Raw genomic sequence first — 13359 nt, forward strand, 5'->3', positions numbered from 1 at the left:
ATTCTCCAGCTTTTTACAGATGAGGAAACGGAGGCAAACTGGGTTAAGTGACTTGCCCGGGTCCCACAGCTAGTGTCTGTCAGAGGTGAGATTTGAATGTGGCCAGGCCCTCTCTGTCCACTGAGCCACCTGCCTGCCCTCAGTTTGTCATAAGGTAGCCAAAACGACTAACACAATTGCACGAGTTGAGGCAGGCCAGTATCTCTTATGGCCATTATGGAGGGACTTGGGCTAGACCTGTGTTTGAGTTCGGGGACCCTTGAATGGCTCCTTTCTTGACCTGCACATCTGACCCCAAAGCTGGGGAGAGAGCTCTGGGCAATCAGGAGAGCAATGGATGGCTGCTTAAGTCTCAGCAAACTTATTTTGTCTTTGGGGTTTTGGCTGCCACTCAAAAGTGTAAAAATGACAGAATTCAATGAGCCACAGAAGCAGGATGGAAGCTTCCTGTGGCTATGTTGGGGGCGGTCAGCAGGTACAGATGCAAATGTTTGTTTTCATGTCTAAAGGACTGCGAGGCTGGCTGGGGAAGTTGCTTCTTGGCCAGGATCTAGTCTCTTCTATCCCCAGGCATCTCTGTAGGTTCTACTTCCTACACACATCCAGTGAGTCAGTCATTAGCAATGTGGCAAATTCATTCATCCAAAAAAAATTTGAGCAAGTGCCTACACCATGCTAAGTGCAAAAACCCAAGTTTCAGTCCCGTGTACCAGGAGTACCATCTAGCAAGAAAGCACCCTTAGAACATGACCATCTCGTCTGGCACGGCCGTGACTCCTCCAACACGGCTGTCTGAATTTAAGCCATCCATGCGGCTGTGAGGGGGCTCCTTAGCGGTTCATTCTGTCCTTCGTGTCCTAAAATGACCAGGGAGTCCCGTGTCTGTGTGGGCTGGGGCTGCTTTATCCCAGAGGAGTCACAGTGCCCATATTTGTGCCTCCCAGATAGCCTGGGGCCGGCTGACAGGCTCTGCTGTGGCCACGGGATTTCTCCAGATCGCAGTCAGCGATGATGGAGTGGCCGCTCTGCCTTGGTATTTGGCTTCCAGTCAAGGCTCTGACAGATGAGTGCACCGCACAGTACAGCTGAGGCAGGGGCCTTGGGGGTGGGGGAGCTGCTTGTGCTGTGGTTAGCAATCTGCTGCTTTAAAGGGTAACACATGCAAGGTATTATTTACCCTGCTGACGTCAATGAGAGCACATTATCCACTCTCCTTTGCTGCCTGAAATAAGCACTGGAGCTCATGGGACATGACACCCCCCACACATTTCCAGTGCCATGTAGGGGCTTCGCAGCAGAGGAGTTAAGCCCGGGGAACAGATACCATCAGTCCTGGGCCTCCCAGGGTCAGGCCCCTTTCAAACGAAGCTCACTCGAGTGCTAATAAAAACACAGTTGCCTTTATTTTCTGTTAATTCAACAGGGATTACACATAAAAACATTTTCCTAGCAGGAAACAACCCCATTAAATTACCTTTTGGTACAAAGATCACTGCATCTTCAACAATTTCCTAACACTGAGTGGTGATGGGGATACATTCTGATTTTTTTTTGTATTAGACTTGTGATTTGCTTTCAAGATCCCCCAAAACATCAAACTCACCATTTTTCTTAAATTAAAAAGTCCCAAATCAAAGAGGAAAAACTCACAATTAGATAGAACATTATCAAAATGAAAGAGGAAAAACTCACGATTAGATAGAACTTTATCAAAACTAACCCTTTAATGGACCAGCCCAAAGAATCACCCTCTTCACCCTCAGAAACAAAAGCAGCTTGCTTGGCCCTTCTCTGCAAGGGGAAAAAAACATGCTTGTGCTTTTCTGGAGCACAGAAAGAGATGGCAGCTTCGAAGTCCTGACAGCTTCCTTTTCTAGTTTTTGGCTTTATACTTCACCCATGACTGCATATTACTGCCACTCAGAATGGCCTTAGTTTAGGCAAAAACGTAAGCAGTTTATTACTGTCAGTAGTAAGCCCAAATTCAATTGACTTTGCCAACTGAATACTGCTTGTGTTTGGGATCATCTTCTGTATGACAGCATGTATTTCTACCTGTTTTGAAACAGCCTCCTTTCCCTGAAAGGATTATGTAGTTTTGTCCAATGAAAGCAAAATATTTTTTATCCCTATAAAGGTTTCATCGGTAGTGGGGAATCTAATCTAAAGAGGTGTGGATCTGAAACCTTGTTACCCGAAGTCTGAAATCCCTCCATGAAAATCTCTGAAGCTGTGATGGGAACCTTAGAACTCCTCCAAAACCCAGTAAAGTCACAGGAAGCATCCTATTAGGTGAAAAGGTAGAAAACACAGGAAGATGTGATAGTGTGCAGGAGGGTACTGCCATAGTATCGGGAAGCGGGAAGGGTCTGGAAGGGTTTGGGCCATTCCTCTAAGACAAGACCATGTAGGCCAAAGCAGGGAATCATAATATGAATCACCTCTTCAAGTCAATGCCACCTACTCATTCTTCATGGATGACCACCTGTTTATAATGCTGCTGAGCATCTCAGAAGAGAGGAGACTCCTCTGCGGATGAGAAGGAAGTCCCAGGAGGGAGGGAGCAAAGAATCCCGCAGGCAGCATGAATCCATGCATTCATTCGACCTCATATTTTTAATGTCCTTCTTTCCCCACTTGATGCTTGGGTGAAAAGCAGGGAACAAGAAAGGGCAAGCTTGGGAACTAAGCTTCCCAAACTGCAAGCTGGTGAGACCCATAGTGGGAATTTACCGCAGGGTTGCTTTTAGAAGGTGGTGACTCATCAGGTTTGGAATGCAAGTTATCCAGAGCATGAACTTACTTTAAATGTGAGCTAAGGGACGACAGTCTGATATCGACTTGTGAGTGGCACGCAGAACAGAAAGCATTAAGAGGCTAAAATGTAGGTAGTTTGACTGTGAAGGTCTTATGAGGTCTAAAGGTAATAGCATCAGAGAAATGAAAGTTTCCATAAGCCGACTACACCCACGTGAGGGATGTCTCAATAACCCTGTACCTGAAAGAGTTTAAACTGGAAGTCGCGGGGAATAATCTACCCTCATACCTACCCCGGATTCCAAGTAACCTAAATATTTTTCCTCTAAAGGTTTCGGGGTGAGCTGCACTTCAGCGCTGCACCCCACCCCCTCAAAAAATCCTATGAGCCTAAGGTAATTAGCAGCAGCACAAAGGGTGGTACAAAGGTAATGCCTCCCCTATAGGTTGTGAACCACCACCAAATGGAGGGTTACCACCTCATCTCAAATGGTGGTTTCTTTTGAGGCCATCATTACTATAACTAATGGGTCCATATATACCACTTCTCACCAGTACTCAGTAGGTTGCTCCCTATTAGCTGGGCTGTGTTCCGGGCTTCTTACCTGATTTCATGAGGGATTAACTACTTCTCCTTAATCCTGAAGCCAAAATGGAGACATAAGGGAAAAGGTCCATGTTTGCATTGGAGCCTTGAGCTCGCCTAATCCCCCCACAATGTTTTTTGTGTATAGTCTAAAAGCATTTCCCCACCCTGATTCTGTCCGTTTTCAAGGGGAAAGAGGGGCCCAGAGAATAGCATCAAATTCTCTCCCAGCCCCACCAAAAGGGAGTAAGGTATGAGGCAGAGGTCCAGGGTGAGAAATGGTTACACTAGGATGGGCTGAGTCCCTGAGTTGTGTCTCTTCTTGGTGGTGGTCCAGGTGTTTTCTGTCCCTTGGGGAGGCTACCAGGGCAGACCCGATTTTGTCCTCTGTCCATCCCCTTTAGTCATAAATGGTGGGAAAGTAATGCTTGAAAGGAATGGGGAGAGCGGGTGCTGAATCTGGGCCTGCTGGTGTGCAGCTTAGCCACCACTGATTAAAAAGTATATCCATCTTCTTTATTTTTTAGAAATACACTGTAATGGCTTTACAGGGTCCAGCATATCAGTTGCATGAAAATATTAAAGACAAACGCACCCAACTGGAACTCACAGAAGTAGTGCCATTTCCCCCCCCAAAGCAAAGGACTAATTCCCATGAGCTAAAAGAAAAAATATGTACCACACACATATTGCACTTCCCTCTGTGTGAAATTTTTACCCCATATACATCTCACCAAAGTTTCTTCAGAGGCATCTCTTATTACAAGATAATGAAGCTAATAATTACTATACAGTAGTGTACACTCTGCTAATGTCAAACAGACGCAAACAGAAGCAGCTATTTCAAAGTAGCATCAATATACAGTGGTACTATGTCCTTTTAGTGTTATTTTAGTATTTGTTTAAAGAAAACTATACGGAGTTTATATAGGTCACTGGGTAAGGAACAGAGCAAACGACCTAATCAGAGAACTGCTAACTAACCAGTAGGGAGAATCTTCTCTGCCTCTCAGTTTAAACACTGGTAAATACAGATTGTTAGAGGAATTTATTGATTTCTCCTTGAAACACATTGGTATTTGGACTACAAAGACCAGCTAGTAGAAGAGGCTTTCCTTCCTTACCAGCTGAATCCTTCTGTAGCCAAGCTCAGTTATTTGGCAATACTCTTAGGCTCCACATTGCTCAGCGCTGCACTGGTTCTTTTTCCCTTTGTCCCTGATTTCTTTAACCTCTGAATCACTTCTCCATGACTTTTCTCAATGCATGGGCCTTTCTGATACCATGCAACCCTATGGTGGCTCCTTGCTTCCTTTATTGGGCTCTGGGGGTGGCGGGCACTCGGCTACCCAGCTGGCCTCTGCAGAGATTTTGGGTCAGTTGTCTGAGGGAAAGGGACACGGGGAGAAAATGGAGCTCTAAATCCATAACCAACATGGTTCCTATGCTTTTGAAATGGCTCCTATGTTCAAAATGGAAAGTATTTAAATTTTGTAAATATTTAGAGAACAACACTAGGACATTTTGGAAAACAGATCCATCCTCCTTCAATCTAAACACATCAAGCCATCTTAGAATCTGCGACTGTTTGCAGACTTGAAGCAGTTAAGAGATCAATATCGCCTTAGAGAGAACACAATGAACAAAATAAATGTCTGTCATCTAGCAAATTAGGAAGCAATGTAAGGCAGTCGCTGCTATTGATGTCAAATTTTTTTTTTCCTTTCTGGCTTAAGTTCTGTGGAATCTTCTAATGTGACAACGGGGAGTCCTCCCCAGAACCAATTCTATGCACATATGCAGCCTTTGCCTCCCTGCACACATTTTCTAGGTAGATGAAGGCTGGCCGCTCGTCCTAGGTTACAAGCTATAGTCAATGCCATTTCCATCCTTCCCCCTAGACCCTTTCTCCATCACGTGGAGACCAACCCAGAGTCTGTTCTTCCCCTCATGAGCCCAGTGGGGGGGGGGGGGGTCAGTGCCCCTCGTCTTTGCCCACCTGACCCAGAACGTCACACAACAGACGAGTTTGGCTCACGTGAGCTGACACTGCGGGCCCCAGGAACAGAGCGAAGTGGGGCAGTTGAACTGGAATCCTCGGAGTTCCCAGCCCGTGCCTCGCTCCCACGTGGAACCTTGTGACCAAGGCGGAGGGCGGCTCCAGGAAGTTCTTCCCCTCCCTGCAGGGCAGCACAGCACCCTGGTCTTTGTGCTTGGGGTGCCCCCGCTCTGCCCGAGCACAGGGATCCTCACACCACAGAATACTGAATCTTAGCCCGGGGGAACACCGTCCAGACGAGGAATCATCAGTCCGGGGCTCCCGGACCGCCACTGCTTCTAACTCACTCTGGACAAACGCTAAGGTCTGAGGTGAGGCGAGGTTCTACTAATGGATGCCAAGGGACTGGCAGGTGGTCTGCTGAAATGGTTCCATCTGCAGTTCTTTGAATATTGCTGTCATACATTGAACATTTCAAGCAGACAAGCAAGTCTAGACAACGGAGGACATGAGCACTCTGCATCCCACACAGTGGAACGCCCACTCTGATGTGACTTTGGATTCAGCATGGATACAAATGGGGCGCTAACGTCTGCCCGAAGGCACGATGCTGCTGCTTCATGTGGGATGCCACCGACTTCACTTTGCTCGTCCTTAACACGTGCTAAAACCCTACACCACTGTCCAACATACAAAGCTTAACAAACCACTAGCGACGTATAGTGTAAATGTAAAGTACAGTCATCTACGTTTTAAGAGCCCACAGGACCCTGCTGGTCAGCTGCTCCAAGCCTAGGAGCCTTCCCCAGGGCGGTGTGCAGAAGCCAGGTCCTTCTTCCACTCAGGGCTGGCCTTCCTGAGGCCTTGGGGGCTTCTCCTTTCTGTTACACAGATGATACTTTTGGAGAACAAAGAGCACTGACTCCGACAGTGCTATAATCCTTACATAGCCCAGACTCATTCAGGCAGGGCTCTTGGCGGGGCCTGCACCTTCTGAGGAGGTGTGCCGCTTTCGACCAAAGGGAGGCGAGTCGCCCATCTCAGGGGTTCATTTCTAGCTTCTCTCAGCATCTGTGAAATGCTATTATCTATTAGTCAAAGAACAAAGCTCATCACACTCCACAATTCAACGCCACGATACAACTTTCTTTTAAACTCTCCTGTGTACTCACAATTCATAAGCATTCTTGGTTTACCTTTTAGCGCCTAACACTTGTTGCTTTATTTCAGTGAAAAACATATTGCTTTTTTTTTTGCCAGGAAATAGTCCCTGCCACATGTTCATGCATTCACCAGATTCCCTTGATAACTGACTGGTATAACTTGGTATAAAATGAAGGTGTGAATTCCTTTCTTCCTACAAAAATGTTTTCTGATGCTCCGGTCTGCCCAAAGTGCATGGTCTTCCTCCCAACAGCTACATTCCAGTACCTGCCTCTGAAGCTCCTGTGGACAAGGCCAGGCTGAACTCCCCACCTAGCCTCAGCCAGGCCCTGACAGTTCCAGTTGGGCAATTTTGACATTTCCCCAAAAGGGGAAATGCAGGAAAATAAGTTGTGAATTTCAGGTTGGAATAAAGACAAAAATCCACACTCTTTTCCTTTGCCCTGCTTGTCTTGCTTCCTGACGCGAACACTGTGTGCTGGGGCTAATTCACTAGGACATAGCCGCTGGGCTGGGGGTCAACAGCCTCTACCATTTCACAATCAAAGAGTCCAGGCAACTCTGAGAGTGCTAACGGGTCATAGCTGGAGGGGGACTCCCTTGGCCCGGAGCTCCTGGGACAGTCTGGTAATGCTACATTGCTTTGCTGAGCTGGGTCCATGGAATACTGGCAGGGGGCAGGATAGTCTGGCTCCGGGGGGGCAGCACCTGGCAGCTCACGAGTCTGATAGGAGAACGGTAAGGGTGGGGGTGCTGCTGGAGGCTGTGGCGGCTGCTGCTGCAGCTGGGAAGGCAGCGGAGGAGGAGAGCCGGGGACCTGGGAGGAGGGCAGGGGCTGTAGCTGCAGTTTACGGTACTGGCTGAGGAAGGGGTCATATTGCATTTGCTCTGAGGAAGGCTCTAGGACTGGGCTTAGCGACTGAGCCAGGCTGAACTGGGGTGGCTGCGGCGACTGAGCCTGAGGACTGGAGAGCTGCTCCTGGTGGGGAAGTGGCAGCTGTTGGTTTGGCCGTGGGTAGGAACTCTCTGCTATCTGCATCTGGTTAAAGTATGCTTGCAGCTGGGACTGCTTCTGGAGGAAGAGCCGTTTCTGATGAAGCCTGAATCAGAGACAATAAACAGAATGAATAAATGCTTCCTGGAATTCCAGCTTTAATAAAAATGCAGACCCAGCCCAAGTTCCCCAGTCTCCTTCCCTCACCTGGCGAAAAGCAACACCAGCAACTGTTCCTCACATCTAAAACCTCTGCTGAGTTTTCCCCATCCCAACAAATTGGAGGGTTTCCCCCAAGCCTTTCTCTTTGACACAAAGCCAGGCTCCAATTTCTCAGTTTCTCAGACAGGGCACTTTGCATGACAAGTCAGCTCATGCAGGGCTGGGCCTGGGTCTAGTGTCTGCGTCCTGGCTGCAAAGTCATAACCACTTGCTGGCGAGACAGCATCAGAGGGAGCCAGTCATTGCCCCATCTAAGCAGCAAAATGTCCCAGGCCTTCCTCAAAGTCTCTAGTGTGGTTTCTAAGCCCTGAAGACTCCCATTCTCTACCGCCCAACCCCAGGAATCAATCCAGAAAAAAGTGCATTCATTCTCTTGGGACAGCCTCCATAGGAGGCTCCTCGAGTGGGGCCTTGAAGCAGGACTGTTGGCTCCCTCTTTGGAACTCCTGGAACCTCATTTGGTTTACATTTTCCCCTCTGGAAACGGAGTCCAACAGACAAAGAATAGAGGGGAAAACCCTGGAGGACTGAGAGGCACAACTGATGCCTGTTATTCCTTGCCAGGCAAACACCTCCATCAATGCACCACAGAACTAGGAGCTCTTCAGGTGAGAGAGGCTCTCACAGAAAGGCTATTTTCTACAAATCTAACACTGCAGGGCAGGAGAAGGGCTTCCCAGTGACTCTGGGGCACAAAGGCTCTTACCTGTGCTCCTGCAGCTGCTGTTCCAGGCTCCGGGGAGATTCCTTACAGTACAGTTGGCAGGTGTTCTGTGCTTTTGACAGGAGATTGGGTTTCTGCAACAACATTTGAATAAAGGAACTCAGGGAAAATGAGCTACCAGGACCTATTGATTAAGACTCCTTGGGCCTGGAGGATAATCTTGAAGAAGGATCAGCTAGAACCTTTGCAGGACATAAGACTAATAGTTCATGGTTAGGTCATTGACAAAAAGGCAGCAGAGCCTTATGGGAAAAGACAGAATGAGGCTGAGTGAACTGATGATACCTGTTCTCAGTTTGGACTCTTCTCATTCCTTAGTTCCTCACTTCTATAATTTGTGGGACTCAGGTTTGAAAAATAATTTATTTACTTTTTCAAATTAGGGTCCACTGGGAAATACAGATGGCTAGGCTGTCTCTGACCAATCAATACTTCAGGGACATTTATTTCCTGGGGCTTGACGACAGTTTTCAGCCCAGCTTATGGGTCGAATTACATTCCCAGAAGCCTCAAAGAGTACATGATGATAAGAAATGCGGCAGCTCAATATCACCACCACCCAGGGCAAATGTTTGCTTTGCTCACTGGCAGATTCTGGCAAAGAAAGAAGGGGAAGGATCCCACCTGGAGTCTATGCTGCAGGTATTGGGTCTCTAGGCTTTGTCGTCTGGAAAGCTGTGGATGCACAGTGTTAGGAAAAGCAGAGGCATTTTCCTGTTGCTGAGTGGCTTCCTCCTGAGGAGGGGAAGAGAAGAAAAAGCAACTTTAAATTCCTAGAGAGATTCTCAGTATCAGGATCTTTAAGGACTGTGAAGAAAAATCCCAATTCTTCATAATATAGCACTCAGTTTCCTTTGTGCCAAGCAATGGGAGGGTCAACTGCTCTGTGGCATATTTACAGAAAAAGAGGAAATAGTTATATCAAATGGAGACCACAAGTTTCTCCAAAGGTACTGACTAGACAGCACTCCCATCTCATGGTCACTTTCCATATCCAGGAGGGAAAGCTCTTATGCTTCAGATGCTTCTGCTGGTTCACAAGCATGTCTCTATTCTAAGACTTCAGCCCTTGGACAACTCTGTCATTTCAATGATTGGGGTATTCCCTTCCTCCAAAGGTGCAGTGTGCCCTTGAATCCATGTTTTCTAATCCTTTGTATTCTTGCCTGTCTTTCCCTAACTGTCCAGTGGTGTTACTCATCATGCTGTGGAGGGGCAGGGGAGAGCCTTCCACTAGGGCTCTCAATGTTACATGGGTCAGTGTAGAACAAAGGCTGACCCTCCACTCCTTTTCTCTCTCACTCTATGACTAGCCCAGTGTCTTTTCTGCTGACAGAACTCTTGCTTCTGCATGCATGCTTCTGACTTTTTTCCCATTAATTTCTTAGATATTCTTGACCTTTTGTTCTTCCAAATGACTTTTGTTATTATTTTTTTGGGTTCAATAAAATAAATTTTTGGCATGCTTCTCTATGGTCTCTCCATGGCACTTTGGATGACCTGATGTTTTGATTCTTTGGAGATAGTGGTTCCATATTTATAACCACACAGCATTGTAGAAAAAATACTGGTGTTAAAAATAGGTTTTTATTTTTAGGGAAAATCTTGGGGTCAATGAAAGTACTGCATAATTTCCCAAATGTAGTATAGCTCACTCTTTTCTTCCAAATTAATTCTAGGTCAGGCTAATCAGTCAACCTGTAGTACCTGCCCAAGATCTATGGACTAGATCTATAGACTGTAGATTCAGCAGGGTATTATAGATAATAGATATTCTTCATCCACTTAGTTTTTCTTATGTCAACTGCATACATCTAGAGAACTTTTTGTATTTGAGCTTTTTACTGACATCTTCTATGACTGTAATAAACACTTTGGAGAGCACACATCTTCCCTATTTAATACCTCACTCGATTTTAATAATCATAGGACTGATTGGCAAAATCCTCTCTGTTGTACCCATTAAGGAATCATGTCTGATATTAACACATGCATGAGAAATACCTTACTGGAAGAGCCTTTACAAAACTGTATCTTGTTCAACCATACCAAATTTTAGAAATGGTCAACAAAAAATAAAAAATATTGGGATCTTGCCTATACCAGTAGTACTCAATTTTTTTACTGAGGATTTCAAAGGGCTGTTGTTTATGTGGGTTATATAAATTGTTATTCACTGTTGAGATCAGAAGTAGGGCTGCCTGGGGGGTGAGAAGAGAGCACAAGGGAAACAGAGGAGCAAGTAGCTAGGTACTTTCTAGGGTTTAACTGAGAAAGGAAGGAGCTGATATAAGGTCATATTCTGAGGACATGGTAGTGTCAAGTGAGAGTTTTTAAGGGTGTTGTTTATAGGCAGTATAGAGGGAACCAACAGAAAGGGAAATATTGAAGCTTAGAGAAAAGAAGTGATTCTTGAGGCGGCAGCTGGAGGCTCAGTGGATTGAGAGCCAGTCCCAGAAATGGGAGATCCTAGATTCAAATCTGGCCTTAGACACTTCCCAGCTGTGTGACTCTGGGCACATTAACCCCCACTGCCTAGCCCTTACCACTCTTCTGCCTTAGAACCAATATATAGTATTGATTCTAAGATGGAAGGTAAGGGTTTTAAAAAATAAACAAACAAATAAGAAATGATTCTTGGGCCAATCTGGAGAAGGAAACAGGATTGTGGGTGTGAGGAATAGTGGCCTTTGTGAAGAGGAGAGACATCTTTTCACCATCTAATGAAAGAAAGAAAGAAAGAAAGAAAGAAAGAAAGAAAGAAAGAAAGAAAGAAAGAAAGAAAGAAAGAAAGAAAGAAAGAAAGAAAGAAAGAAAGAAAGAAAGAAAGAAGAATTTTAAAAAGTAGAGAAGAGGATGTTCAATGTGATACGCTTCTATTTTCTCAGTAAAGAATATGGCTAGGTCCTTTCCTAAAAGGGCTGTTGGTGGGGTAATTGTTTAGGAAGCTTGAAGACAGAGGATAAGGTTTGATATAGCTGCTCTGGAGAATCTATTTGAGCCAATTAGGGAGGATCAAAGAACTGATTCAGTGTAGCAAGAGCCCAGATGAGAATAGCTAATATTTGTCATGAACTCAATACAGTGGTGTGACTTTCTCCAGCTCCAATTAGCAGCATGTGAGTAAGAGAGAATGTATATGGTAGCTATAATCCAAGGCTGAAGATTGACAAGGTATAAGCAAAAGTAAGACAAACAGGCAAGGGATTTAAGAATAGAGGATATATAAACCTGAATTGGTAAAACTCTAGGTTTAAGGTTGGGAAGGGAAGAGGGAAGGGAAACCATCATAGGTGATGTACTAGGAGATGACTAAAGGGTGGAGGAACTAGAAGTCATGATGAGGATAATTAATAGATTTAGGAGAAGTGAGATACAGAGAGAAATAGAATGAAAAAAAGTCACAGTTGGACAGGAGAACTTCAAAATTCTTGTTAATGGAAGTAGAATGCTAGTGGATGATGGTGAGATTAAGGGTATGACCAGCCCTAGTGGGGTGGAGGTGGAATAAAGGTATGGGCCCACCAAGGAGACTAAGGAACTCTGTAACTGTAGGATGTATGAAGGAACAACAGCTTGCATGGTGAAGAGGGAATAGGGCCCAAATGGAAAGCTAGGCACTAAACTTCTTGAAAAAGAAGAGAGAATGACTTGAAGATAACCGCTATGAGGATCTGGCTAGGATGATATATGTAGATAAAGGTCACCTTAAACAGAGGTAAAGATTCTGAGAAACTGTAGCAAAGGTATGAAAATGGCAATAGGGAACAAGGCTTATACCTACTCTTCTTGGACCAGCAAGGTGAGGATCATCAAGGTACACTTAACCTTGGAAAAGATAGCCAGGAATCAGTATCTTTGGGGAACAGAGAAGAATGCCAGTTGGGGTGAATTCAGGTTCTTATTAGAGCCAGAGGTGAAGGGAACACAAGAAAGAAGTCTAAGATAAGGGTAGGTTTGTTACACTGGAGTTCTAGAAAGCATAATGGAAGATGCAGGAGAGATTGGATTTTGGAAATCTAAGAAGGTAGATACAGAAGGAAAGGACAGAGAAAGGGAAGGGAAGGACTACTTAGGGAGCTGAGGATTTGTCATCCCTGGTGTTGAGAGAGATAGAGTTGAGAGTTTAGTGGATAAGATAACAAAGGAGTAAGGGGATGTAGTAACTTTTGTATGAAAAATCAATGGTTCAAGAGGTCTAAGTTGTGGAATATAGGTTAGGAATGCTTACTTCTGTAATTACTTCTGTAATTAGTAATGCTAAGCTAACAAGCAGAAAGAGAAGGTTAAGTTTTAACCCTTAGGTGTTAACCGGAAGGTTCTGGACAAAAGGAGGAACTGTTTATTTCATGCTCTTTATATATATATATATGTTAGGTATATATATGTGTGCCTTGAATTCACAGTCATTATTATTTAAACTATTGTTCTATTTTCCCCCCAATACATGTAAAAACAATTTTTTACATTCTTTTAAAATTTTTTTTCAAGTTTCAAATTCTCCCTCTCCTTCCAAGGCTCCCCCTCCTCCGTCTGCCTGAAACATTAAGCAATCTGATACAGAATTTGCATGACTCACAGTGATTATTTAAAGGATCTAGTATACCCACCTGTGAGGCACTGCTGACAAGGTCTTGGAGTTGGGGAGCAGCTGATGCTAAGCTGGGTTCTGCCTCTGACCCCATCTGTTCATATAGCAACTGGACTTTGTTCAGTTCAAGAATTCCTTTGGTTCGGGCCAGATTCTGTAGGTGCTGTCTAAATGCTACAAGCCCTAAAAAGAAAGTTAAGGAAAAAAAAAAGAACAAGGAGTCCAGATGAATACTTAAGGCCTTTTAGTAAACAATCAATGATTACAAAGCCCCACTGAACTGCTATCATTTGTAATTTTGAAAACTGGTAGGAAAGTAGAG

General features: G+C 45.0%; 1 protein-coding gene across 2 annotated transcripts in view; it reads right to left on the minus strand.

Moving 5' to 3' along the window:
- Positions 1 to 1381: 1381 nt before the first annotated feature.
- Positions 1382 to 13359, minus strand: part of SIK2 (salt inducible kinase 2) — a 167315-nt gene continuing 155337 nt past the window's right edge. For both annotated transcript variants that reach the window (XM_001371286.4, XM_056794415.1), the window contains 4 exons: positions 13057 to 13220; positions 9071 to 9181; positions 8429 to 8520; positions 1382 to 7606 (listed from right to left, as the gene is read on the minus strand). In XM_001371286.4, coding sequence (XP_001371323.1) covers positions 6991 to 7606; positions 8429 to 8520; positions 9071 to 9181; positions 13057 to 13220 — 983 coding nt within the window. In that variant the 3' untranslated portion in view covers positions 1382 to 6990. The remainder of the gene's footprint in view (positions 7607 to 8428; positions 8521 to 9070; positions 9182 to 13056; positions 13221 to 13359) is intronic.

This window comes from Monodelphis domestica, chromosome 4 (assembly GCF_027887165.1).
Source record: "Monodelphis domestica isolate mMonDom1 chromosome 4, mMonDom1.pri, whole genome shotgun sequence".
Lineage (NCBI taxonomy): Eukaryota > Metazoa > Chordata > Mammalia > Didelphimorphia > Didelphidae > Monodelphis > Monodelphis domestica.